Source organism: Ornithorhynchus anatinus, chromosome X5 (genome assembly GCF_004115215.2).
Source record: "Ornithorhynchus anatinus isolate Pmale09 chromosome X5, mOrnAna1.pri.v4, whole genome shotgun sequence".
Lineage (NCBI taxonomy): Eukaryota > Metazoa > Chordata > Mammalia > Monotremata > Ornithorhynchidae > Ornithorhynchus > Ornithorhynchus anatinus.
The window spans coordinates 1,318,280-1,346,215 of record NC_041753.1 but is presented as its reverse complement, the minus strand read 5'-3'; the positions used below and the strand labels follow the sequence as shown (position 1 = coordinate 1,346,215).

At 57.0% G+C, this 27,936-nt stretch overlaps 3 protein-coding genes and 1 non-coding gene across 5 annotated transcripts; 3 read left to right on the top strand and 1 right to left on the bottom strand.

Moving 5' to 3' along the window:
- The first annotated feature begins 4,871 nt into the window (after window positions 1-4,871).
- On the top strand, window positions 4,872-12,391 carry LOC114808161 (chromatin target of PRMT1). The gene is given in 7 exon segments (XM_029055967.1): window positions 4,872-4,929; window positions 6,338-6,419; window positions 8,653-8,815; window positions 8,935-9,087; window positions 9,089-9,128; window positions 9,874-10,011; window positions 11,729-12,391. Coding segments are annotated over 6 exon segments (762 nt in total). The 5' UTR covers window positions 4,872-4,929; window positions 6,338-6,354; the 3' UTR covers window positions 11,932-12,391.
- Window positions 12,392-13,341: 950 nt separating this feature from the next.
- On the top strand, window positions 13,342-16,099 carry SNAPIN (SNAP associated protein). Its single transcript, XM_029055844.1, has 4 exons — window positions 13,342-13,484; window positions 13,610-13,656; window positions 15,533-15,651; window positions 15,723-16,099. The coding sequence occupies exons 1-4, from the start codon at window positions 13,342-13,344 to the stop codon at window positions 15,822-15,824; spliced, it is 411 nt and encodes a 136-aa protein (XP_028911677.1). The 3' UTR covers window positions 15,825-16,099.
- On the bottom strand, window positions 16,042-22,599 carry ILF2 (interleukin enhancer binding factor 2). Of its 2 annotated transcripts, none has more exons than XM_029055842.2 (14): window positions 22,500-22,599; window positions 19,084-19,143; window positions 18,635-18,683; window positions 18,401-18,505; window positions 18,230-18,307; window positions 17,989-18,091; window positions 17,619-17,684; window positions 17,376-17,492; window positions 17,184-17,262; window positions 17,013-17,100; window positions 16,858-16,919; window positions 16,651-16,765; window positions 16,463-16,553; window positions 16,042-16,368 (listed from the first exon to the last, which is right to left on the bottom strand). In XM_029055842.2, exons 1-14 carry the CDS (start codon window positions 22,502-22,504, stop codon window positions 16,208-16,210), a joined length of 1,179 nt encoding a protein of 392 aa, XP_028911675.1. In that variant the 5' UTR covers window positions 22,505-22,599; the 3' UTR covers window positions 16,042-16,207. The 2 variants fall into 2 exon arrangements, with proteins under 2 accessions (XP_028911675.1, XP_028911676.1); XM_029055843.1 differs by having other exon boundaries at window positions 18,635-18,677; window positions 22,500-22,598.
- A 284-nt stretch (window positions 22,600-22,883) lies between these two features.
- TRNAM-CAU lies at window positions 22,884-22,955 on the top strand. Its single transcript has one exon. It is a non-coding gene; the product is annotated as a tRNA-Met (tRNA).
- Window positions 22,956-27,936: the final 4,981 nt, after the last annotated feature.

Genomic DNA, 27,936 nt, shown 5'->3' with positions numbered 1-27,936 from the left:
CTGCTTATGTGTTCATGGAGGGGGGAGCTTGGCGGGAGAGATGGGACACAGACACAGACACATACTCACACACATACTCACACTGCGCTGCCTTCCCAAGGAGGGACAGTAGGTTCAAGAGAGGGTGTTCCTGACCTTGGAGGGGCTGCCTAATAACAATAATTTAATAATTATGGTAGTTAAGCGCTTACTATGTGCCAAGCACTGTTCTAAGCCCTGGGATAGAAACGAGGTAATCAGTTTGGACACATTCCCTGTCCCACACGGGGCTCACACTCTTAATCCTCATTTTACAGATGAGGGAACTGAGGCCCAGAGGAGTTAAGTGACAAGGTCACAAAGCAGACAATTGGCGGAGCCGGGATTGGGACCCACATCTTCTGGGCCACACTGCTTCTAGTCTAGTGGGAGACAGGACACACAAACACACGCTGTGCTGGACGCTGAGGGAGGGACAGGGATTAATAGTTGGCCGGGGGAGGCAGAATCCGTACAGACAGAAAAAAACAATTACGTAACAAGGCAGGGACAGAAATAGCCAAACCTATATACGAGCAAAGAGGGATATTCTTATGTCATGACATACCTTAAAGTGGCTGGTGAGATCTCAGGCTGAAGAGCACTGCTGGAGGGAAGAGGAGGATAAGCCCTGTACTGAGGGCTTAGTACAGTGCTCTGCACACAGTAAGCGTTTAATAAATACGATTGAATGAATGATAAACCCTAATTAACCTCCCGGGAGAAGGTCCTTTTGGAAAGAATCCGGGCCTGGGTGTCAGAGAACCTGGGTTCTAATCCCAGTTCTGTCCCTGCCTGCTGTGTGGCTTTGGGCAAGTCACTTCACTTCGAGAGAAGCAGCGTGGCTTAGGGGAAAGAACACGGGATTGGGAGCCAGAGATCGTGGGTTCTAATGCCGCCTCCACCACTTAGCTGTGTGACTTTGGGCAAGCCACTTCACTTCTCTGTGTCTCAGTGACCCCATCTGTAAAACGGGGATTAAGACTGTGAACCCCACGTGGGACAACCTGATAACCTTGTATCTATCCCAGTGCGTAGAACAGTGCTTGGCACATAGTAAGAGATTAACAAATACCATCATCATCATCGTCATTTTCTGGGCCTCATAGTAAAAGCTTAACAAATACCGTATTCAAAAAAAAAAATGATCTGGAAGAGGTGTGGATTGGGGAATCAGTCAATCAATCACTGAATCCATGGTATTTATTGAGCACTTACTGGGTGCAGAGCACTATACTAAGCCCTTGGGATAATTCAGTACGACAGAGTTGGCAGACATCATCATCATCATCATAATAATAATAATTGTGGCATTTGTTATAAGAATGTTAATAACTTAGAGCAGTACTTGGCAAATAGTAAGGGCTTAACAAATACCACTATTATTAATAACTGTGTTTAAACCCCAGGTGGTAAAGGCCCAGGTTCATACATTGTTTTAAGAATGTTAATAACTTAGATCAGTGCTTGGCACATAGTAAGTGCTTAACAAATACCATTATTATTAGTAACTGTGCTAAACTTCTCACTCTAGGCTTCAAGGCTCTCCATCACCTTGCCCCCTCCTACCTCTCCTCCCTTCTCTCTTTCTACTGCCCACCCCGCACGCTCCTCTCCTCCGCCGCCCATCTCCTCACCGTCCCCCGTTCTCCACCGTCGACCCCTGGGCCACGTCCTCCCGCGGTCCTGGAAAGCCCTCCCTCCTCACCTCCGCCAAACTCTCTTCCTCTCTTCAAAACCCTACTTAAAGCTCACCTCCTCCAAGAGGCCTTCCCAGACTGAGCTCCCCTTTTCCCTCTGCTCCCTCTACCCCCTCCTTCACCTCTCCGCAGCTAAACCCTCTTCTCCCCCCTTTCCCTCTGCTCCTCCCCCTCTCCCATCCCATCCCGTCAGCACTGTATTCGTCCGCTCAACTGTATATATCTTCATTACCTATTTATTTTGTTAATGAGATGTACATCACCTTGATTCTATTTATTTGCTATTGTTTTAATTAGATTGTTGATTTTATTGTTTTAATGAGATGTTCTTCCCCTCGATTCTATGTATTGCCATTGTTCTCGTCCGTCCGTCTCCCCCGATTAGACTGTAAGCCCGTCAAAGGGCAGGGACTGTCTCTATCTGTTACCGACTTGTACATTCCAAACGCTTAGTACAGTGCTCTGCACATAGTAAGCGCTCAATAAATACTATTGATTGAATGAATAAACCCCAGGTGATAAACGCCCAGGTTCATAAATTGTTACATTTCAAAAGCCTGCCTTCACACCTAATCAGCTTAACCCAGCCTGTTTACTCCTAGTTACTCCCAAGGACAATTCAACCATCTCCTTTGGATATCACCAAATTTGTTGCTGTAGTTTACTCCTAGTCACTCCCAAGGACAATTCAAGCATCTCCTTTGGATATCGCCGATTTAATTTGGTAGTTTCACCATGACCTTTCAAACCCCCCTGCCCTCCCTGCCCCATCCCGGTCCTCCTGTCCCAGTGCCACCCCTTGTCCCCTTCCCCCGGCCCCAGCTTCAGCCAAGTGTGGCCTGTGGAGCCCCCACTCCATCATGGTGAAGCTTCCTTTCATCCTTGACCTGTTCCTGACTCAGTCGCTCCTCCTCCTCCTCACCGTCACTGAAACCTGGCTCTCCCCACACAACAGGGACTCCCTTGCTGCTCTCTCCAGAGGCAGCCTCAGCCTAAATAAATAATTATGGTATTTCTTAAGAGCTTACTATGAGGCAAGCACTGTTCTAAGCGGGCCTGGGAGGCAGAAGGTAATGGGACCTAATCTCAGCTCTGCCACTTGTCTGCTGGGTGACCGTGGGCAAGTCACTTCACTTCTCTGGTCCTCAGTTTCCTCATCTGTAAAATGGGGATTGAGACTGTGAGTCCCACGTGGGGCAGGGACTGTGTCCAACCTGACTTGCTTGTATGCACTCCAGCGCTTAGTACAATGCTTGGCACCTAGTAAGCGTTTAACAAATACCATCATCATCATCACTATTATTATTATTCCATGTCCTCCCCCACCTTTTCCTCTGCTCCCTCTACCCTCCCCATCATCCCGACTCACTCCCTATGCTCTACCCACCTCCCCACCCCACAGCACTTGTGTATCTATGTACCTATTTATAATTCTATTTATTTATACTAATGATGTGTATATACCTATAATTCTATTTAGTTATACTGATGCTATGATAACCGTTTACTTGTTTTGATGTGTCTCTCTCCTCTTTTAGACTGTGAGCCCATTGTAGGTGGGGATTGTCTCTCTTTATTGCTGCACCGTACTTTCCAAGTGCTTAGTACAGTGATCTGCACACAGTAAGAGCTTAATAAGTATGAATGAATGAAGGAAGGAATGAATGAATGAATGGGTGGATGAATGGATGGATGGATGGATGGATGGATGGATGGATGGATGGATGAATGGATGGATGATTCAGCATGGCTCAGTGGAAAGAACCTGATCTTGGGAGTCAGACGTCATGGTTTCTAATCCCGTCTCCTCCACCTGTCAGATGTGTGACCTTGGGCAAGTCACTTAACTTCTCTGTGCCTCAGTTCCCTTATCTGTCAAATGGGAATGAAGACTGTGAGCCCCATGGGACGACCTGATTACCTTGCATCTACCCCAGTGCTTAAAACAGTACTTGGCACATAGTAAGCACTTAACAATTACCAACATTATTGTTATGAATTGATGGATGGATGGATTCATTCAAAGTATGTACTGAGTGCTTAGCGTGGCTCAGTGGAAAGAGCCTGGGCTTCGGAGTCAGAGGTCATGGGTTCGACTCCCGGCTCTGCCACTTGTCAGCTATGTGACTATGGGCAAGTCACTTCACTTCTCTGTGCCTCAGTTAACTCATCTGTAAAATGGGGATTAACTGTGAGCCTCACATGGGACAACCTGATTACCCTGAATCTACCCCAGCGCTTAGAACAGTGCTCTGCACATAGTAAACGCTTAACAATTACCAACACTGTTATGTGCAGAGCACTGTACTATGTGCTTGGAATGTACAATGAGTAGATGGATTCATTCAATAGTATTTATTAAGTGCTTACTATGTGCATGGCACTGTACTATGTGCTTGGAATGTAAATGGATGGATGGATGGATGGATGGATGGATGGATGGATGGATGGATGGATGGATGGATGGATTCATTCAATAGTATTTATTGAGTCCTTACTATGTGCAGAACACTGTACTAAGCGCTTGGAATATACAATGGATAGATGGATGGATGGTTGGATGGATGGATGGATGGATGGATGGATGGATGGATGGATGGATGGATGGATGGATGGATGGATGGATGGATGGGCGGATGGATGGGCGGATGGATGGGCGGATGGATGGATGAACGGATGGGTGAATGAACGAATGAATGAACGAATGAATGAATGAATGACGCCCCCAGGCGCGCGCCCTCTGGTGGCGAGCCTTGTGCGAACCGGAGGGGCGGGGCGCGAGGGAGACCCCGCCTCCCCAGCCCCGAGGGTGGTGCGCGCGCATGCGCGCGCATGCGCGTGCCGCCATTGCGCCGGCGGGCGGGCGGGCGGGTGGGCGCCATTTTGGCGGCCCGCGTTCCTGGCTGAGGGAGAGCGCGCTTGAGGAGGGAAGCGGGGAGGGGGGAGGGGCCGCCGCCGCCGCCATTTTGTCCGGGCCTCCGACCCGACCCCGACCCACCCGACCCGCACCGCCCGCCGACCCGCCTGACGGGCCCGCCCGGCGCCGCTCCTCCGGCCGGACCCCGCCACCCCCGGGACCCCCGGGACCCCCGGAAGCCCCGATCTCCGGACCCCCCCCTCCGGGCCCCCCTCCGGACCCCCCTCGGCCCCCGGCCCCGACCCCCGGCCGCAGTGGCAGCCCCGGCAGCAGCGCTGGCGACGGTCTCCTTCGGTGAGTGGCCCTCGGCCCGGCCGGCCGCCCCCGGACTCCCCCGACACAAACACACACACACACACACACACACACACACACGCTCTGCACCCCCCGCCCCTCTCCACCCACCATCGAGCCCTCCTGTCCTTTTCTGTGCCCCCCACCGAACCCCCTGCCTTCCTCCATCCCCCCGCTGCACCCCCGGCTCTCCCGCACCCACCCTGCCCCCCCTTTCCTCCCCTGTCCCCCCACTGAACCTCCCTGCACCCCCTGCTCCCCCCACCCCCTCCCTCAAGCGCCTCCGCTCCCAACACTGAACCCCCCGTTCTCCACCGAACCCCCCCGTCGTCCACCCCCCCACTGAACCCCTGTTCCCTATCTTCCCCACTGAGTCCCTCCCCCCCCCTCCTCCCCCCCCGAACCCCCTGCCCTCCTCCACCCTCTCCTCCACCGAACCCCCGTGCTCTTCTCCGCCTCTTCACTGAACCGCCTCTGCCCCCCACACTGAACCCCCCCCCAAACCCCTATTCTTCCCTCCACCCTCTCACTGAATCCCTGTCCTCCTCTCCCCACCCCCCAAGACCTCCCTGCCCTTCTCCACCCCCACACTGAACCTCCCCCACCCCCCATACTGAACCCCGACTTCCTCCACCCCCCACACTCAACCCTTTGCCTTCCTTCCCCCCCAATTCAACCCCCAGGCTTCTATCCCCCCATTGAACTCATCCACCTTCCTTCTCCCCCCGCACTCAATCCTCTGCCTTCCTTCACCCCCTAATTCAACCCCCAGTCTTCCATCCCCCCCCAATTCCACCCCCAGTCTTCCATCCCCCCATTGAACTCACCCACCTTCCTCCTCCTCCCCTCCCACTCAACCCTCTGCCTTCCTTCATCCCCCCACACTGAACCCCCAGTCTTCCATCACCCCCCGAACTCACCTGCCTTCCTCCACTCCCCCCACTGAACCCCCAACCCTTCCTCACCCCCCCCGAGCCCCCCTATTTCCCTTCACCCCCCCCCACTGAGCACCCCTGCCCTCCGTCCCCCACTGAACCCCCTTCATCCACACCCCACACACACACCGGACCCCCTTCTCTCCATCACCCCCCCAACCACTCCCCACTGAATTTCTTGCCTTCTCTTACTGAATCCCATATCCTATGCCACCATTTATTCATTCAGTAGTATTTATTGAGCGCTTACTATGTGCAGGGCACTGTACTAAGCGCTTGGAACGGACAAATCGGCAACAGATACCATCCCTGCCCATTGATGGGCTTACAGTCCACCACCCCCATGGGCCACCATCCCCTTGGTTGTCCTCCTCCCCTGAAGTCCCCCCCTTGAGGCACCCCCGCCATCGAAGCCCCCCATCCCCGTCCCCCATCACCTGCCCCTCACTGAAAGCCCTCTCGTCTCCCCTTAGATTCCCGGGATCTGAAGATGGCCGCCCAGTCGGCGCCGAAAGTCGTCCTCAAAAGCACCACGAAGATGTCACTGAACGAGCGGTGAGGCAGCCAGCGGCACCTTCGGGGGGTCCTAGCCGACCTCCCCTCGCACCCGGGCCCGGCGGCCCCGCCCCCACCTCGGAAACCGGCCCGAGCCGGGGGCTCCCGGGATATGGGGGGCGTGCGCGGCGGGCCGGGCCCCGCACCCCCCGCCACCCCCCGCCCACCCGCCCGCCTTGGCCCCGCCGTGCTGTCCGAGGCCTCCACGGTGTCGCGGAGGCCTGTAAGGGGCAGGTCACAGCGGGCCACTGGCCACCCCCGCCCCAGGGCCCGGGAACGCGTTCTCGGCCCTTGTAAGAGGCACCGCTTGGCTCCATCCTCTCCCGCTCCCCTCCTCCCCACCCCGCACCCCCCCGCGCCCCTCCGCTCCTCTCCTCACCTCGCTGCCGACTGACCCGCCTCCCTCCGGGGCCGTCTCGCTCCGGCAAATGTCGCTCCCCGCTTGCCCGCTCTCCCTCTGGCTCCCGGGCTCTGTGTCTCTGACTGCTTCTCTCTGGGGGTCTCTGTGAGTGTCTCTTTGGGAGTCCAAGTCTCTGTCTCTGTGTGACCGTCTCTTCGGAGTCTAAGCCTCTGTGAGTGTCTCTGTGACCCTGAACCTCTGCGAGCGTCTCTGAATCTCTCTCTTTCTCTCTCTCTCTTGGTCCCAGTCTCTCTCAATCAGCCAGGGGGTCAATCGGTGGTATCTGTCAAGTGCTTACTGTGTGCAGAGCACTGTATTAAGCACTCAGGAGAGTATAACACATCAGACGGGTTTTCCTGCCTACGGGGAGCTTATAGTCTAGAGGGGGAGACAGACATTAATATGAATAATCTGTAGTGTAATATATTGGGCAACGTAGTGAGTCCTTGGGAGAGTACGGGAGAGTTAGTGATGCATTCTCTGCCCTCGGGGGTTCGTGCCCTCTGGATGCGCGTACCTCTCTGGGTCCGTGTCCACGATTTGGGGGAGGACCTGGGTTCTAATCCTAGCTCCGTCACAAACTTGCCTGCTGTACGAGACCTTGGGCAAGTCACTTCTCTGGGCCTCAGTTTCTTCGTAAACTGGGGGTTAAATACCCCATCTCTCATTGTCTCCCCTTTAGACTGTGAGCCCCATGTGGTACAGAGCCTGGGATTTATCAATCAATCGATGGCATTTTTGGAGCGTCTACTTTGTGCAGAACATCGTACTAAGGACATGGGAGTGTACTGATACTGTATCTAGCAGGTAGCACAGTGCTTATGCGCTTAACAAATACGATGATTATTTTGCATCTTTTTCTGCATCTAAATTTCTGGGTCCAAGTCTGTGGGTGTTTCTTGCTACATCTTTTATTTGGTCGTGCGTGTGTGTCTCTCTAATTTATATGATGCTTCCTGTCTCCCCAAAGCTCTTTCACATCAGCAGTCACTCCCCGAGTCCCTGGAAGGGAGGGAGAGAACCGTAGAAGGTACCCGGTGGGAAACAGGCCACCAGACTCGCCTGAGGAAACCCAGCAGGCCGGGGCCGGAGCTGGAATTGGAACCTGGGTCTCCCGACTCCCAAGTCTTCCGTGATATTTCTAGTCAGTCCACCCGTGGCATTTATTCGGCGCTTCCTACGAGCCGTCCACCAAGCTTAAACGCGGGACAGACGGGGGTGGTCAGGTTGGACACAGCCTCCCCCGAGAGGACGGGAGGAGATTCTTGTTCCCCTTGTACAGGTGGGGGAACTGAGGCCCAGAGAGGTCCCGGGCGGGCCGGGGCAGAGCTAGGATTCAACCCCAGGGCTCCGGACTCACCCGGCCCACCAAGTTCTTCCCGCTAGGCCCCCGGCGACACCCCACTGGCTTTCCTGGGTTTGGGTCGGGGCAGGAAACTCCCTCGAGCTCTTGCCCCTTAGACTGGTCGCTCGGGTCTGGGGGTGGTGGGGGGGGGGGGGGCGGACCCTGTGTTGGGAGACCAGCGAGGTGACCGGACCTTCGCCCCTCTGTGCGCCCCGGGTCGGGCTTTCGGTTTGTCCTCCCGCTCCTCCGGCCCCGTCACCGCTCGCTTGCTCTCCTGCCCCTTGCCTGTCTCTGTCACCTCCCCCCCTTCCCCAGTCTCTGTGTCTCTGTGTCTCGTCCCTGCAGCCTCCCCCCACCCCCATTCCTCCCACCCTGCCGGTAGCGGTCCCCGAAACTCCCGTCGTGGCTCCCGAGTGACCGCTCGGGGCCCCGCCCCGCCGGCGCCTCCGGCTCCGATCTAAACCCCATTTTGTTCGGCCTTGTTGAAGCTTCACTCACATGCTGAAGAACAAGCAGCCGCTGCCCGCGAATGCCCGAGCCTCCGTGCAGCAGCAGCAGCAGCAGCAGCAGCTGGCCAGCGCCCGCAACCGCAGGCTGGCCCAGCAGATGGAACACCGCCCCTCCGTCCAGGCCGCCCTCAAGCTCAAGCAGGTGAGGGTCCTGGGGGAGACACCCCTCCCGCCGGCTGTCGGGTTCCGGGGGCCCGCAGGCCCTCTTTTCCCGCCCCTCTGGCCTTTCCGGTCTTAACCGCCCACCCCCTTTCCTTCCAGAAGAGCCTGAAGCAACGCCTGGGGAAGAGCAACATCCAGGCCCGGCTCGGCCGGCCCGCCTTGGGCGTCCTGGCCCGCGGCGCCTTGGGGGGGCGGGGGCTGCCCCTGGGCCGCGGGGGCCTGCCCCGGGGGGCTCTGGCGCGAGGGGGCCGCCCCCCCCCGGGCCCTGCTGCGAGGAGGAGTGGTCCTGCGAGGTCAGTGCAATGATAATTGGGGCCCTCGTTCGTCCAGTCGTATTTTGAAGCGCTTACTGTGTGCCGAGCGCTGTACTGAGCCCAGGGGAGAGTACAATACGGCAGTAGAGAGCGACACTCCCCGCCCACCACGAGTTCACGGTCTAGAGGCGGGGGAGACGGGCGACAATACAAATAGACATCTACGGGGAGGGGAGGCAAGAGCAAAGGGAGCGAGTCGGGGCGACGCAGAAGGGAGCGGGAGATGAAGAAAGACGATGCTTCGTCTGGGAAGGCCTCGTGGAGGAGCTGGGCCTTCAGTATGGCTTTGGAAGGGGGGAGAGTCATTGGCGGATTTGAGGAGGGAGGGCGTTCCAGGCCAGAGGCAGGACGTGGGCCAGGAGTCCTCGTTAAGTGCTTACTGTATACCAGGCACTTTCCTAAGCGCTGGGGTGGACACAAGCAAATGGAGTTGGACACGATCCCTGTCCCACGTGAGGCTCACAGTCTCAATCCCCATTTACGGCTGAGGGAACGGAGGCCCGGAGAAGTGAAGGAACTCGCCCGGGGTCACACAGCGAACAAATGGCAGAGCTGGGATTAGGACCCACGGCCTTCTGATTCTCAGGCCCGGGCTGTAGCTGCTGCACCCCTGGTGTGTGCCCAGTTCACGTGGGGAGGGTCGCCCTGGTGGTGGGAGGGGGTGCATTTGGGAACATTTGGGACTTGTGCCCGGGTGCTCATCTCTTCTTTCCATCTCTACCAGGTCAGAGCCTGCTGCGAGGCGGGCGCGGCGTGGCCCCCCGCATGGGGCTGAGGAGGGGGGCCATGCGAGGCCGCGGAGGCCCCGGGAGGGGCGGCCTGGGCCGCGGGGCCATGGCCCGGGGCGCCCTGAGCAGCAGAGGTAGGTTCACCGAGCGGGCTCACCGCGGGTCCCCACGGCGGCCAGAGACAGTCTGTTGACGTTTATTGAGCGCTTACAGTGGGCCGAACGCTGCACTGAGCGCTTGGGAGAGGACAGTTCATCAGTCAGCAGACGCTGTCAGAAGCAGCGTGGCGGAGCGGCTAGAACCGAGGCCTGGGACTCCGAAGGTCGCGGCTTCTAATCCCGGCTCCTCCGCATGTCTGCCGAGTGACCTTGGGCGAGTCACTTCACTTCTCTGGACCTCAGTTTCCTCATCTGTAAATTCGTTCCTTCAATAGTATTTATTGAGCGCTTACTGTGTGCAGAGCACTGTACCAAGCGTTTGGAATGGACAAATCGGCAACAGATAGATACAGTCCCTGCCCATTGATGGGCTTAGAGTGTGACCCCCATGGGGGACAGGGACCGTGTCCAACCTCTTTAACCTGTATTTGCCCCAGTGCTCAGAACAGTGCTTGGAACATAGTAAGTGTTTAGCAAGTACCGTAATTATTATTATTATTCCCTGCCTAAAGGGAGCCAGGAGGGACATAGGTTAGCGCTTCGGCAGGAATAGGGTGGTCCTCTGAGTCAGGCGGCTCAGATGTGGACAGAGAGGCCATCGGTGACCACAGGACTGACTCCCCGCCCACTGGCATTTGGAGTCCGTAGTCAGTTGTCCCGGGTGGGTGGGCGGCCGGGGTCAGGAAGAGGCAGGGTGGGCCGTCAGCCATCCGCCACCTCTGTTCTGGGCGTCATCCACGTCGATGCCTTGAATGTCCCCTCCTGGTCTCAGGTCTTCCTCCTTCACACCTTGTTTATGTGTGTTAAGGTATTCGTTAAGCGCTTACTATGTGTCCAACACTGACTTGAGCACTGGGGTGGATACAGGTTAGTTTGGTTGGACACAGTCCCCGTCCCACGTGGGGGTTCGGCTAAGGAGGAGTGGGAACAGGAGAACTGGGGCACAGACAAGTGAAGCGACTCGCCCATGGTCACCCAACAAGGAATTGGGAGCGCCAGGATTAGAACCCAGGCCTTCTGACTCCCAGGCCTGTGTTTTTTCCACTAGGCCACGCTCCTTCTCCTCTTGGCCCCTTGTTGACTCCTCGTAAAGGCTCTCCACCTTAGTCTTTCGCACCCTGCGTCCCTGTATTGATCGATCTCTCTGTGCGCAGAACACTAGACTAAGCACTTGGGAAAGTGCCACATAATAGCATTGGTAGGTGCCATCCCTGCCCCCAGGAAGCTTACATTGTACAGGGGCCTCTTGGGCCATCTCTCCAGCCAGACAGTTGGCCCGGGGAGGGGCTTCCCCAAGGGCTAAGAGGGGCTTCCGCGGGCGGCTGTGTCCGGTCCGCACGGCCCCCTCCTTCCATGGCGACGGGCGGTGCCCCCTTTACCCAGTCCACCCTCTGTGAGCGGCCGGGCTCAGTCGCCGGGGAGCCGGCCGACTGCAGGGAGGGGAGGGGGCAGAAGCCCAGGGTCACGGGTCCGGGGGAGTCGGACGAGAGGAGACGGCAGGGTAGCCAAACCCGGGGAGGGGACGTCGCTTGAGCGGGGGCCGGCGGGGTCGAGGAGGGGGCCGTGGGCGTGAGAGGTCGAGGCCGGCGGTCGCGGAGGGAAAGAGGACGGGAGCGGGGACGACGGACCTTCACGTTAACAGTCTGTCCATCTCTCTCTCTCTGTCCACCCGCGTCCGTCCCGGCCACCACAGGGCGGGGAGTGGCCAGCCGAGGCCGCGGGGGCTTCGGGGGCCGGGGCAGGGGCCGGGGCCGGGGCCGGGGTTCGGCCCGGCCGGCGCTGACCAAGGAGCAGCTGGACAACCAGTTGGACGCTTACATGTCGAAGACGAAGGGTCACCTGGATGCCGAGCTGGACGCGTACATGGCCCAGACAGACCCCGAGACCAATGACTGACCTCCTCCTCTTCCCCCAGCGGCCCACCTCCAGACTGTCACCTGCGGCGGCACTGCCCGCGCCCCTCCCCGAGGAGGGGGGGGACCCCTGGGGACCCCCCCGGCCACGGCGGCGGCGTTCGGTGTGTTCTGTTTTACCTCCGGCTTTTTTCTTTTTTTTTTTCTTTTTTTTTTTTTTTTTTGATACTGTGTTGTTGCGAGAGCTCTGACTTGGTTTTATATTCTATATTATTGCACCACCAGCACTGAGTCTGGGTCCTCAGTGAGGACTAGAACCCTCCCTCTCCCCCCTCCCCCCCTTCATGCCGACCTTAAGGCCAAGGGCGAGGGGTGGGGGCGGGGGGGCCGTCGGCCGGCCGCCCGCCCCTCGTTCGAGCCGTGTGGCGTGAGGCGGGCAGGGCATGATGTATCACTGACTGGTTCGCCGTGACAAAACAAAGCAGACAAGCTGAGCCGCCTTCCCTGCTGACTCTTATTTTGTGGTTGGGTGGAAGGGAGGGGGCGGGTGGGCGCGGGGGTGGGAGAGGTTATCGTGAAATCACCATGAGACCCCCTAAAAGCAATGGTAGGGCGAGCGCTTACCCTGTGTGGAGCACTGTGCTGAGCCTTTATCCCAAGCCCTGACAGAGCATAGTGATAATTACGGACTGGGCCTAGGTACAAGATAAAGGGGTCAGCCACAACCCCTGTCCCATGCGGGGCTTGCGGTCTACATCCCCATCTTCCAGATGAGGGAACTGAGGACCCGCCAAGTGAAGACCCCCCCCCCCCCCAAGGTCCCTCAGCTGAGAAGGGGCAGAGCTGGGATTAGAACCCAGGCCCGGGTCTTTCCTTCAGTATTGATAATGATGGTATCTAAGTGCCTACGATGTGCCAAGCGCTGGGGTAGCATAAGGTAGGTTGTCCCTCGTGGAGTTCACGGCTTTCATCCCCATTTTCCAGATGAGGCGCAGAGAAATAAAGCTAGGGAAGCCTCTCGAGGGAGGAGGATGGAATTGGGGGTCGGGGGAAGGGGCGACAAACTCCCGCCCTTGGGCCACTCCAGGGGGCAGTGAACTGAACCCGTCTGTCCGCTGGGGGGCGGGGTGGGTGCGTCACGTGGCCGCTCGGCGGCGGGTGGCGTCTGGGAACTACATTTCCCAGCATGCCCCAGGGCCGCGGGGGAACTACATTTCCCAGCATGCCCCGGGGGAGGGCAACCTGAGAACTCCAGTCCCCAGCATGCCTCGGGGCACGCGCGGCTCCAATGGGCTGAAGGTTGGGGGCGCCGCCTTCCGGACTACAATTCCCAGCCTGCCGCGCGGCGGAGGCTCTGCGGCCGCGGCAGGAGCGGCTTCCGGCGGCGGCGGCGGCGGCGGCGGCGGCGGGAGGGAAGGAGAGAGAGAGGGAGGAAGGGAGGGGGGCGGTGGGGATGGCCGGGGCGGGTTCGGCGGCGGTGTCGGGGGCCGGCACGCCCGTGGCGGGGCCCGCCGGCCGGGACCTGTTCGCCGAGGGGCTGCTGGAGTTCCTGCGGCCGGCGGTGCAGCAGCTCGACTCGCATGTGCACGCCGTCAGGTGCCGGGGGGCGGGGAGGGGAGGGGAGGGGAGACCCGGCGGGGGGAGGGGAAGGGGGGAGGGGGCCGCACGACCCGCCTAAGGCAACCTCCCTCCCCCTCCCCCCATCCCGCACAAACCCGCAGAGAGAGCCAGGTGGAGCTGCGGGAGCAGATCGACAACCTGGCCACAGGTGAGGCTCTGCTGCGCCTGCGCCGGCCCTGGCCACGCCCCCTCCCCTCCAAAGCAAGAATGTTGGTATTAAGCGCTTATTATGTGCAGAGCACTGTTCTAAGCGCTGGGGGAGATACAAGGTCATCGGGTTGTCCCCCGTGAGGCTCCCAATCTTCATCTCCATTTGACAGATAAGTGAGGCCCAGAGAAGTGAAGTGATTTGCCCACAGTCACACAGCTGACAAGGGGCAGAGCGGGATTCGAACCCAAGACCTCTGACTCCCCAACCCGTCCTCTTTCCACTGAGCCACGCTGTTTCCCCGGCCCCGGCCCCCAACCTTGTCCGCTCTGGGACCTTGGACCGATCACTTGATGATGACAGCATCTGTTAAGAGCTTACTCTGTGCCAAGCACTGTTCTAAGCGCTGGGGTGGATGCCAGGTCATCAGGTTGGTCCCCCGTGGGGCTCACCGTCTTCATCCCCGTTTTGCAGATGAGGTCACTGAGGCCCAGAGAAGTGAAGTGACTGGCCCCAAGTCACACAGCTGACAGGTGGCAGAGGGGGGATTGGAACCCACAACCTCTGTCTCCCAAGCCCGGGCTCTACCCCCGGGGCCCCGCTAATCTCATCCGTTCAAATGGGCGTTGATCCAACCCGATTTGTTTGGATCCACCCCAGCACTTAGTACAGCGCCCTGGCGCATAGTAAGCGCCTAACAAATGCCGTCATAATAATCGTTCCTCTCCCGGCTTCCCTGCGACCACGCTGATCCACGCACTTCTATCCCCTTCGACTGCTTCCTCACCGGCCCGGTCACTTCTGCTCAGTCTTCAGACCCAATCTTGAGGCCGGCTCTCTTGCTGCCAACCGCCTGAAACTCTCCCTCCCCTTCAAACCCCACCTTAAAATTCCCTCTCCTCCAAGAGGCCTTCCCTGAATAATCCCTCATTTCCTTCCCCCACTCCCCCTCCCTTCCGTGGCTCCTATGCACTTGGATCTGGCCCCTTTCAGCGCTTGATAATTGAGGTACTTCTTAAGCATTTACTATGCGCCAAGCACTGTGGAGGGTACAGTTTAATCGGGTTGGACACGGTCCCCGTCCTCCAGGAGGCTCAGTCTTAATCCTCATTTTACCGATACTCAATCCACCCTCGGCCCCACATCGCTTCTGCGGAGCGATCATTTAAGTGCTTAGCCAAGTGCTCCGCACCTAGTGCTCAAATACCGTCTCTGTAGCATAGGGTGTAAGATCCTTGCGGGCAGAGGTAATGTCGAGGGTGAGGCGGTGTGGTCTAGTGGGTAGAGCACAGGCCTAGGGGTCAGAAGGACCCGGGTTCTAATTCCAGCCCCGCCGCTGGTCTGCTGTGTGATTTTCAGCAGAGCACTTCACTTATCTGGGCCTCGGCGACTTTGTCGGTAAAATGGGGAACTGAGATCGGGAGGCTGTGGGACTGAGTCCACCCTGATCATCAAGTATAGTAATAATAATAATGGTGTTTGTTAAGCGCTTACTATGTGCAAAGCACTGTTCTAAGCGCTGGGGGTGGGGGGTAATAATGTTGGTATTTGCTAAGTGCCTACTCTGTGCAGAGCACTCTTCTAAGCGCTGGGGTAGATACAGGGTGATCAGGTTGACCCACGTGGGGCTCCCAGTCTTCACCCCCATTTTACAGATGAGGGAGCTGAGGCGCAGAGAAGTGACTTGCCCCCAGTCAAACAGCTGACAAGTGGCTGAACCCATGACCTCCGACTCCCAAGCCCGGGCTCTTGCCACTGAGCCACGCTGCTTCTCTCAGATAGCTGGTATCTGCCCCGGTGTACAGAGCTGTTAGGATTGCTGGGGGGGGGGGGCGGGACGGTCTCCCCATCCCCCCTCCAAGCGGCCCTTCCCCAGAGCTGTGCCGCATCAACGAGGACCAGAAGGTGGCATTGGATCTGGATCCCTACGTGAAGAAGCTGCTGAACGCGCGGCGGAGGGTGGTCCTGGTCAACAACATTCTGCAGAACGCTCAGGTAGGCCCCGCCCGGCCCCGCTCCCCGCCCGCCCTCCTTCCCTCCCACCCACCCCCGTCTCCCGCCCCCAGGAGCGGCTGCGGCGGCTGAACCACAGCGTGGCCAAGGAGACGGCGCGACGCCGGGCCATGCTGGACGGGGGTTCCTATCCCCCCGGCTCCCCCAGCAAGTGATGCGTCCTTGGACCCGCCCGCGCCCAGGGGACCCAGGAGAAGAACCGGGGCCGGGAGGGCGGCACCCCTTCCCCGCGACGACCGGGGTGGCGGTCTGCGGGCCGCCCGCCCACCCCGGGACGACCCCGGTGACCCCCCCTTCCCAGGTGGGGGAAGAGGGACAGAATGGAGAGATGGTGGAGGGGCCCTACAGGCCACGGGGTCGGGGAGGGAACCGTTTTCAAGGGGTAGAACGTTTAATTGTTTTCTAAAAAATAAACCACAAATACCACAAACACACAGTTCAATACAGCGGCCGGCCCGGTCCCCGGAGCCGGCCGCCTGCCCTTCCTTTCCCTTTTCCCTTCCCCCCCTCCTCCTCGGGACGGAGCGGGTCCGGGCGGTCACTCTTGCGTCTCCATGCTCTCCTCCTCCTCGCCCTGGGGCGGCTCCTCCGTGGTCTCCTCCTCCTCCTCCCCCTCCTTCTTCTCGGGGGGCTTCTCGTACGCCTTCTCGGACGGGGTGACGATCACGCCGTCCCAGGTGGACATCTCGGAGGCCAGGTCTGCCGTGGGGGGAAGGGGGAGGGTCAGTCCGGCGGCCGGTGGGGTCCCCCCTCTCTCCCCGCACCCCCCCAGCCCCGTCCCCCCGCAACTCACAGCTGGCATCGCCTTCCTGGCCCAGAATCTTCCGGAAGCCGCCGTGCGACAGGATGCGGACGAGGGTCTGGGCCGTGTAACACACCATGTCCTGCGGCGAGGGAGGGGTGAGGTTGGAGGCAGCGCCAGGGTGGAAGGGGGGAGAGGCTGCCCCCCCAAATCACCCCCCAGCTCCCCCGTTTCCACACCTGCTGCTCCAGCGTCATGACCGTGTGGACTCTGAAGTTGCCGCTCTCGCAGGGGTCTGTGATGCCCACGGAGCCGGGCAGGAAGAGGCCGGCGGCCAGGATCTGCAGGCAGCGCCTGGGGTGGGACGGAGGGGGACGGGGGTTGGGTTGGGGAGTTGTGAGGGGAGGGGCTCTGGCCCCCGGGGGGAGAGGAGACGCGGTCCATACCTGTAAGCCACATTGAGCGCCAGGGGCTGTCGGGTGGGGTTGTTCATAACGGCATAGTGGCCCTGCGGAAAAGAGGGGCGGGGGGTGTAAGGGTAGGCCGTGGGGGGGGTGGGAGCGGCGGGGTGGGGGCCGCAGGGGAGACCGCAAGCAGTTACCAGCAGGTCCAGGATCCACGGGGTGAGGGGCTCGAAGCCGGGGAACCGGACCCTCAGATCCTTCAGCAGCCGGATGAGGACCTTGACCCTGAGGGGGACAGACCGCTCCAGTCAGGGGGGGCTGCCCCAGATGACCTCCGCCCCCCGCCCCCACCAGCCGCCCCAACTCACGTGGATTGGGAGGCGTTCTCTTCGAACCAGCGGGCGTGCCGGATGGCGGCCAGGGCGCTCTGCAGCACTTTGATGTCCACTGCGGGCCGAGACGGCGGGGCTGGGACGGACGGACACCCCCCGCCCGGGGAGCCCGCCGTCTCTCCCCGCCCGCCCCCGCGCCCCCGCCCCCGTCCCCGCGGCCGCCCTCACGGTGGAGCTCGGGGTCCAGCTTGCGCAGGTTGGGGGGGACGGTCGTGATGAGGATCTTGACGGTGGCGTCGGCGGAGCTGATCTCGAAGCCGGTCTCGTTGGTCAGCATGGTCAGGACTGGGGGAGGACGACAGCAGGGTGTCCGCGGGGGAGGGCGTCCCCTGGGAGCGGGCCGGGGGGCGGGGGAGATGCCGCGTGCGAAAGGAGGGGGACAGACGGGGGACGCGGGGTGCGGGCTCAAACCTTCGGCAGGATCCTGGGCGCGCAGACTCTCCACCACTTTGTTCCCCAGAGCGGCGACGGCTTCCACTGGGGGAGGGCAGATGGAATGTGGATTAGCGCCCCAGAAACCGGGATGTGGCGGGTGGGGGTGGCGGCGGATTCATCTCGTACGCCAGGGCCCCTGGGTGCTCATGTGTCCTGTCTCCCCCCCCATCACCCTGACAGCCCCCTGAAGGTGGGACCCCACCCCCCCAAGGGACCAGCACAGAGAAAGAATGTGTGCGTGAATGTGTTTGGGTCCCTCCCCTTCCCAGCTCTCCCAAGGCAGCCCCTCGCCAGTCGCCGGACACCCGCAGAGGCCCCGGCTGGCCGGCCGGACGGACGGACTCACGGGTTGGCAGAATCTTCAAGATGACCACCAGGTCGGCCACATTGTGCCCCGTGGTCATGGTCCCCTTCTTGTACGAGCCCACCTGGCGCACCTCCTCGATTTGCTACGTTGCAAGGGGGCGGGGAGGGAGAGTGAGTCCGTCGACCCCCCAGACTGGGCCACGGTGGGGGTCGGGGGAAGGGGGGGTGGTTCTGCAAGGGCGAGTATAAGGGGGTGGGGGGAAGGGGGGTAGCTCGCTCACCACTTCAAAGGTGCCGGGAGCCACGATCAGGTTGTCGATGACGTTGTTGATCTTGGTCACCAGCGACAGGATGGAGGCCTGGAAGACGAGGCCGGCCGAGGCTGTGACTCTAGCCGCGCCGGTCCGCCCTCCCGCCTGCCGCCTCCCCGCTGTCCCCGGGTGGATGCCCACCTGCTCGGCCGAGTTGGGGGCGAGATCCTGGTTGCGTTTGAGCAGCGCCTCGCTGAACGGCGTCTCGTCCTGAGCCGGCTTCACCCGTGGGAAGGCCATCTCGCACTGGAACGGGCACGGGCGGCCGCACGGTCACCCGAGTCAGTCCCCTGCCTCTGGCCGGGCCCCCGCCCCCATTTTCTCCCCCACCGCCCGCGGTCTGCCCCGAGAACCCCGGCCGGGAAGGAAACTCACCACATAGAAATCAAACGGGATGTGGGGCACGAAGGGGCGGAACCTAGAGCTCGGGGCAAAGAAGAGGGGGGTCATAGGCTCAGCCGGATCCGTGTGCGAGGGTTCCTTTCCACCTGAGCCAAGCCCCCCCGGGCCGACATCTCCCACGGAGGCCCCCCTTCCCCTCCCCGATATTCCCTGCCTCGCCCCCTCCTCTCCGACCCCTTGGCCCCAGTCCACTTTGGGCTGCGGGGTGGAACAACGATGGACTCTAGGGAACGAGCCCCGTTCTGGGGGACGAGATCTGAGTTCGAGATCCGCTTCTGCTCGCTGGGTCAACTGGGGCTTGATCAACCGATGGCACGGGACCTCCTTCCGCACGCCTCCCCCAACCCACAATCACCGATCCGTCGATGCTGTTAAGCACCGGCCCTCCACCTGCCCCATCCCCATCCAGGGCCATCGCTCACCCTCCTCCAGGGCCCCCTCTGGACCCAAAGCGCCCGCCACGGCCACGTCCTCTGTCTCCCCTGAAAATAAAACCGAAATTCAGTCATTCGATGGTCTTTACTGAGTATCTGCTGTGTGTACATCGCTGTGCTATGCACCTGGAAAAATCCAACACAAATGGGTTGGTAGGCCCGACCCCTGCCCACGGGGAGTTGACATTTTAGTAGAGGCGACACACAATAAAATATTACAGATGGGACAAACAGCATATATGGACGTGTACGTAAGTGCTGTGAAGCTGGGATAAAAATCAAAGTGCTTAGTAGGAACAAATCTAATGCAGAGGTAATCCTGAAGGGAGAGCAAATAAGAGAAATAAGGACTTTGTTACGGAACGTCTTTGAGGGGATATGACAATAATAAAGTGTGTGATATTATTTTAGCGCTATGTGCCAAGCCCTTTACTAAGAGCTGGGGTAAACACAAGGTAAGTGGGTCGGTCACAATTCCTGTCCCACACAGCTCTCGGTCTTAATCCCCATTGTTTGGATGAGGTAACTGAGGCACAGAAAAGTTACGTGGCTTGCCTAAGGTCACACAACAGAGCCGGAATTAGAACCCAGGTCCTCTGACTCTCGGGCTTATGGTCTTTCCACTCGGCCACGCCGCTAAATTTAGAAGGCCTCTTCGCATCTCACAGACCACCACTATTCCCAGTTTCCGAGGCCTTGGGAGGGAGGACTTGGGTGGGGGGTCGGTGGTAATCAAGACGGAGGCAGCGAGTAAGACAGAATTGGGGGAGGACAGTGTGATGACTGGATTGCGATAGGAAATCACAAAGGTAGAAGGGCTGATAAAGTGCCTTAAAGCCAGTCTTGAGGAGTTTCTTTCTGATGTTTCCCCCCTTCTGGACTGTGAGCCCATTGTGGGCAGGGATTGTCTCTATTTGTTGCTGAATTGTACTTCCCAAGCACTTAGTACAGTGCTCTGCACACAATAAGCGCTCAACAAATAGGACTGAATGAATGCGGAGGTGTGTGGGCAACGACTTGAGGTTTTTGGAGGAGCTGTGGTCTCCAACATTTTAGAGAAAAATGACCCGGGCGGCGGAGTGAAACGTGGACTGATGTGGGGAGAGGCCGGGAGGTCGGCGAGGAGGCTGCGGCAGTAACCGAGGCGGGAGAAAAGCGCTGGGACCCTCGTGGGACCCTCGTGGGGGCCGTCTGGATGGAGAGAGGGGGCGAATCCTAGAAACACTCAAAAGGCAGAACCGACGGGATGGGGAGACTGGAAATCCGGGTTGAATGAGATGAGTGGAGGATGGTGCCAAGGTGATGGGCCAGGGAGGCTGGGGGTGGTGTCTACAGAGATGGGATAATCTCGTGGGGGGCAGAGAGGGAGGAATAGACTTTGGGGCGAGGGGAGATGAGGAATTCGCTTTTGGACAGCTTCCTCAATATTCATTCAATCCTATTTATTGAGCACTTTAAGAGAAGCAGCGTGGCTCAGTGGAAAGAGCCCGGACTTGGCAGTCAGAGGTCATGGGTTCTAATCCCACCTCCGCCGCTTGCCAGCTGTGTGACTTGGGGCAAGTCACTTTACTTCTCTGTGCCTCAGTTCCCTCATCTGTAAAAGGGAGATGAAGACTATGAGCCCCATGTGGGACAACCTGATCCCCTTGCATCCTCCCCCAGCACTTACAATAGTGCTTTGCACATAGTAAGCATTTAACAAATACCACTATCATTATTATTCTCTGTGCCTCAGTCCCCTCATCTGTAAAAAGGGGGGGATGAAGACTGTGAGCCCCACATGGGACAACCTGATCCCCTTGCATCCCCCGCAGCACTCAGAACAGTGCTTTGCACACAGTAAGCGCTTAGCAAATACCACTATCATTATTCTCTGCGCCTCAGTCCCCTCATCTGTAAAAAGGGGGATGAAGACTGTAAGCCCCACGTGGGGCAACCTGATCCCCTTGCATCCCCTCCCAGCGCTTAGAATAGTGCTTTGCACATAGTAAGCGCTTAACAAATACCACTATCATTGTTTTCTCTGCGCCTCAGTCACCTCATCTGTAAAAAGGGGGGGATGAAGACTGTGAGCCCCACGTGGGACAACCTGATCCCTTTGCATCCCCTCCCAGCGTTCAGAACAGTGCTTTGCACATAGTAAGCGCTTAACAAATACCACTATCATTGTTATTCTCTGCGCCTCAGTCACCTCATCTGTAAAAGGGGGGGGGATGAAGACTGTGAGCCTCACATGGGACAACCTCATCCCCTCCCAGCGCTTAGAACAGTGCTTTGCAGATGGTAAGCGCTTAAGGACTACCACCATTTATTTTCTGGACGCAGAGCACTGTATTAAGCACTTGGGAGGTAGAATTCAGCAATAATTCCGTGGCTCAGTGGAAAGAGCACGGGCTTTGGAGTCAGAGGTCATGGGTTCAAATCCCGGCTCTGCCACTTGTCAGCTGTGTGACTGTGGGCAAGTCGCTTCACTTCTCTGTGCCTCAGTTTCCTCATCTGTAAAATGGGGATTAAGACTGTGAGCCCCACGTGGGACAACCTGATTCCCCTGTGTCTCCCCCAGCGCTTAGAACAGTGCTCTGCACATGGTAAGCGCTTAACAAATACCAACATTATTATAATCCCTGCGCACAAGGGGCTCCCAATCTTGGCCCCCCATTAGACGGTTTCCCCTTCGGCCCCCCCGATTCTCCCCCCCCAATAGACCCCTGCCCCCCCCAATATTAGGGTGCAAGCTGGTCCCTCCAGTGTCTCTTTCTAGTTGCACGTTCCTCCCCGCAGCGCTTAGCACAACCCGCCTCCTCCCCTGCTCTGCTGTGCGGCCTTGGGCGGGTCCCTCGGCCTCTCTGGGCCTCAGTGACCCCCCTCCGGAAAACGGGGCGTCCCCCCAGGCACCGCAGCGCTTAGCGCATGGTCAGCCCTTCGAGAAAGCCCGTGGTTATCATCACTGCTCACAGGGTGAGCGCTCCACAAGGCGCTCGCTGGGGCCCAAAAGTCCATGTAAGGGGTCGGCACAGCGCTCTGCACAGGGTAGGCGCGGCGGGGGGATGAATGCTATTGAATGAATGAATGCAATCGATTGAATGAATGCAACTGATTGAATGATTGCAACTGAATGAATGCAATCGATTGAATGAATGCAACGGATTGAATGATTGCAACTGAATGAATGCAATTGAATGAATGCAACTGAGTGAATGAATGCAACTGATTGAATGATTGCAGTTGAATGAATGAATGCAATTGAGTGAATGAATGAATGAAGAGGGTCGCCCTGCCCCCTCCCTCCGAAATAAAGAGCGATGTCCGGGCCCTGGTTTGGTGCCAAGCCCTGCTGTAGACGCTGCGGTGAGGAGGAGCGATCGGGCCCTGTCCCCTCCCCCCTCCTCTCCCCCGGGCCTCACCTCATGGCGCCCTCGGAGCCGCACAATGGAAGCCGCCTCAGCCTTCGCCCCGCGAGGCCACGAGCAACGGCCGCCGCCGCCTGACCCACCTCCCAACAAGCCGCGCCGCGATTGGCTGCCTCCCCCGGGGGCGGGGCTTCTCCTCCCGCCACTCGGGCCCCCGCCCCGAGGCCGGGCAGCCAATAGGAAGGCCCGCCCCGCGGGGCTCGGCCAATGAGATCGCGTTCTGGGACGGGGCCGGGGAGGGAGGGAGCGGCGGCTGGGAAGCTGGCTTTTGCCGCCTTCCGGAAGGGGGCGCTGCGGAGATGCGCATGCGTAAAGGGAGACCGAGATCACGTGGCGCGTCGACCTCATAAAGAATCTAAGCGGGAGGAATGTGAGCGGAGCAGAGTGGCGCAGCGGAAGCGTGCTGGGCCCATAACCCAGAGGTCGATGGATCGAAACCATCCTCTGCTACTCGTCATTTTTTCTCAGGCCCCGTTGGATTCTTTTTTATTTTTATTTCTTTTTAGCATCGTTCTTTATTATTCGATTCCTGCCGCCTAGCCAGTTTAGACTGCCAGCCCGTCACTGGGCAGGGATTGTCTCTATCTGCGGCCGAATTGTCCATTCCAAGCGCTTAGTACCGTGCTCTGCGCATAGTGAGCGCTCAATAAATGCTATTGAATGAATCAGCGTGGCTCAGTGGAAAGGGCTTGGGAGTGGGAGGTCATAGGTTCGAATCCCGACTCTGGCCCTTGGCAGCTGTGTGGCGGTGGGCAAGTCACTTCACTTCTCTGGGCCTCAATTCCTTCATCTGGAAAATGGGGATTAAGACTGTGAGCCTCACGTGGGACAACCTCATTACCCTGTATCTACCCCAGCGCTTAGAACAGTGTTCTGCACCTAGCGATCTGTAAAATGGGGATTAAAACTGTGAGCCCCACGTGGGACAACCTGATCACCTGGTATCCTCCAGCGCTTAGAACAGTGCCCTTTGCACAAAGTAAGCGCTTAACAGATACCACCATCATTAACGAATACCAACATTATTATTGTTATTATTAATGAATGCATGATCCCCACACCCCGTACATTATCTCTTGGGTGTCCCTCGACCCAAAACCTCCTCCCCCTCCCTCCACTCCCACAATACTTTAATGTGCAAAAGCTCCTCAAAGAGACATTCAAACGCCCCTAGTTCACTCATTCAGTCGTATTTATTGAGCGCCCACAGTGTGCGAGCACTGTACTAAGCGCTTCTTAACAATATCGCTGTCAGCAGGGGCGCCTTCGATCGGAGAAACAGTATCTACGACCAGAACACCGTACTGAGCGCCCGAGATCTTCTAAGTCGATGAGCTCTTTGTGGGCAGGGGACGTGTCTAATAACAATAATGTTGATATTTGTTAAGCGCTTACAATGTGCCGAGCACTGTTCTAAGCGCTGGGGTAGACACAGGGGAATCAAGTTGTTCCACGTGGGGCTCCCAGTCTTCATCCCCATTTTACAGATGAGGTCACTGAGGCACAGAGAACTGAAGTGACTTGCCCACAGTCCCACAGCTGACAAGGGGCAGAGTCGGGATTCGAACCCATGGCCTCAGACTCCAAAGCCCGGGCTCTTGCCACTGAGCCTCAACTCCATTGCATTATTCATTTAATTCATTCATTCAGTAACATTTATTGAGCCCTCTCTATGTGCAGAGCACTGTACTAAGCGCTTGACAGGGACAATCCCTGCCCAGCGACGGGCTCACGGTCTAAACGGGGGAGACAGGCGGCAAAGCAAAACAGAAGAAAACCAGACAACATCATCAAGATAAATATAATCAAGGAGATATACACCTCATTAACTAAATAAATAGGGTAATAAATAATATATACAAATGAGCACAGTGCTGAGGGGAGGGGGAGCAGAGGGAAAGGGGGGGCTTAGTCTGGGAAAGCCTCCTGGAGGAGGTGAGTTCTCAGGCGGGCTTTGAAGAGGGAAAGAGAGTTAGTTACTCTCTCCCTAGCGCTTAGAACAGTGCTTAGCACACAGTAAGCACTCAATAAACACCCTTGATTTTTTAAAACAATTATTATTTTAAATAATAATATTTGTTAACCGCTTACTATTCAGCTCTCAGTACAGTGCCTGGCACATAGTTAGCACCCAGTTAGCGCTCAATAAATAGCCTTGAGTGATTGATTAGTTGGATGCCTTCCCTGCAACCCAAGTCTCACCGATTGAGACTGTGAGCCCCACACGGGACAGGGACTGTATCCAACCTGATTTACTTGGATCTACCCCAGCGTTTAGTACAGTGCCTGGAACATAGTAAGCACTTCACAAGTACCGCCGTTACGATTATTATCACCTTCATCATTCTTTCATTCAATCGTATTTATTGAGCGCTTACTGTGTGCCGAGCACTCTATTAACCCAGCGCTTAGAACAGTGCTCGGCACATAGTAAGCGCTTAACAAATACCAACATTATTATTATTATTATTAACCGTTTGGGAAGTACAATGCCTCGATAAAGATAGGCAATCCCTGCCCACAACGGGTTTGACATGTACTGAGCATTTATTGTCTGCCAAGTACTGTGCTAAGCGCTTGGGAGAGTGCAATGCAACAGAACTGGTAGACACATTCCCTGCTCACAACGAATTTACAGTCTAGAGATAAACCTATTACCATCCCAGGCGCTCACACTCACCTTCAGTATTTACACGCTTATTAATAATAATAATTATGGTATTTGTTAAGCGCTTACTATGTGCCAAGCACTGGGGTAGATACAAGATAATCAGGTGGTCCCACGTGGGGTCTTAATCCCCATTTTACAGATGAGGTCCCTGAGGCACAGAGAAGTGAAGTGACTTGCCTAAAGTCACACAGCTGATAAGTGGTGGAGATGGGATTAGAACCCATGCCCTCGGCCTCCCAAGCCCGCACTCTTTCCACTAAGCCACGTTACTTTCGTCTCCCGTTAGAATGGAAGCTCCTGGGGAGTAGGGAATGCAACACTTGCTTGTTTCATGTTTCCCAAACACTAAGCACAGTGCATCACCCCTCAGGGAGAGCGCAATAAACACCACCACAGAAGCCAAGGAGATGGTTCCTGACCTCAGAAGGTTCAATAAATATCGCTTGAGTGATCGACCCTCTACACTTGAAGCTCCATGTGGGCAAGGAACGTGTCTACCAATTCTGTCGTGCTGTACTCTCCTAAGCGTTCAGTACAGTGCTCTGTAGACAGTACAATGCTCTGCACATAGTAAACGCTCAATAAATGCTATTGAATGAATGAATGAATGAATGAATGTGATCGATAAATACCACTGATTGATTCCAGTCTAATAAAGGAGACAGATGGACTCACGTGGGACAACCTGATGACCCTGTATCTACCCCAGCTCTTAGAACAGTGCTCTGCACACAGTAAGCGCTGAACAAATACCAATATTATTACTATAGTGGGAGCGGGAGAGTCTAAGGTGCAATCATTGGTAGCAAAAACATGGTAGAGTGAAATAGATGAATAAACAAGTTATAAACCCAGTAATGCAATAACAGTATTGCTATCTATTGCACCCACAGGTTGCAGTTGCACTGTGCTAAGCACTTGGGAAAGGAAAGGGCAGCAGAAGCATAAGAAACGTTCCCTCACCACAGGGAACTTCCATTCTCACTGGGAAGACCGCATACAGATATTTATGAGGAGAGCAAACGGAATAAATAATTGAATGTCCAATTGAATGCTCACGTAATAATTACGGTATTTGTTAAGGGCTTACTATGTGCCAAGCGCTGTTCTAAGCGCTAGCTGGGGATGGGTGTATGTCTGCAACTGCTAATGGTGGGGGGTGGGGGGGCGAGATGTGACTGGGGTGTTGAGAATTAATCATTCATTCATTCAATCATATTTATTGAGCGCTTACTGGGTACACAGCACTGTACTAAGTGCTTAGGAAGTACAATTCAACAATAAAGAGAGACAATCCCTGCCCACAACGGGTTTACAGTCTTGGGGCGGCGGGGGCGGGGGGGGAGAGATAGGCATCAAAACAAGTAAACGGGCATCAATATAAATAAAAAATATTATAGATATATACATATATATAAGCGCTGTGGGGCGGTGGGGGGAAGCAAAGGGAGCGAATCAAGGTGAGGCTGAAGGGAGGGGAGCTGAGGAAAAGGGAACTTAGTCTGGGAATCAGGGAAGGCTTCCTGGAGACGTGATTTGGGGAACGCTTTGAAGGTGGGGAGGGCTGTGGCCTGGAGGATTATGTGAGGGAGAGTTCCAGGCTGGGAGAAGGGTGAGAGCAAGGGTGGGTTGGCCAGTGAGAAGGTGATCTGGGGAGCAACGGAGGAAGAGACTTCTAGACTTCCCCCCTTCTAGACTGTAAGCCCGTTGTGGGAAGGGATTGTCTCTCTTTCTGAGCTGTACTTTCCAAAGGCTTAGTACAATGCTCTGCACACAGTAAGCGCTCAATAAGTACGACTGAATGAAAGAGAACTGCAGGATTTTTCCACACACATGCTCACCTGTGTTCCAAATACAACCTCAGGGAGAACATCGCTGGGCCGAAACCAGAGTATTTTTTTCTGTTCATTCATCCATTCAGTCAGTCATCATTCGATCGCATTTATTGAGCGCTTAGTGTGTACAGAGTACTAAGCGCTTGAGAGAGTACAATACAATAATAAACAGGTAACATTCCCTGCCCACAACAAACTTCTAGTCTAGAGTGGGGGGGGAAGATATTAATATAAATAAATCAATTACAGATATGGACACAGAGTGCGGTGGTGTTGGGAGGGGGGATGAACAAAGGGAGTGAGTCAGGGTGACATAGAAGGGAGTGGGAGAAGAGGAAAGGAGGGTGCAGGCAGGGAAGGCTTCTTGGAGGAGTTGTGCTCTCAGTAAGGGTTTGCGGGGGTGAGGGGGAATAATTACCTGTCGGATTTGAGGAGGGAGTGGGCGAGGGGTCATCGGCAAGATAGAAGAGATCGAGGCACAGTGAGAAGGTTGGCATTAGAGGAGCAAAGTGTGCGGGCTGGGTTGTAGTAGGAGAGTAGAGAGGTGCAGTAGGAGGGGGGCAAGGGGATTGAGGAGGTCCTTGAGGTGTAAAGAATCACATCCTGAGCACTTCTGTAGAAAAATGATCCGAACGGCAGAGTGAAGTATGGACCGGAGCGGGGAGACACAGGAGGCTGGGAGGTTGGCAGAGGAGGCTGAAGTAGTCATCCAGACAGGATGGCAGGAATAACATGGCAGCAGTTTGGATGGAGAGGAAAAGACGGGTTTTAGCAACGTGGTGATGGGGAGACGGATGGGATTCAGTGATGGATTGAATTTGTGGGTTGAATGAGAGAGAGGAGTCAAGAATAATGCCGAGGTTACGGGCTTGTGAGACAGGAAAGGATGGTGGTGCCGTCTACCCTGCCGGGAAAGTCAGGGGGA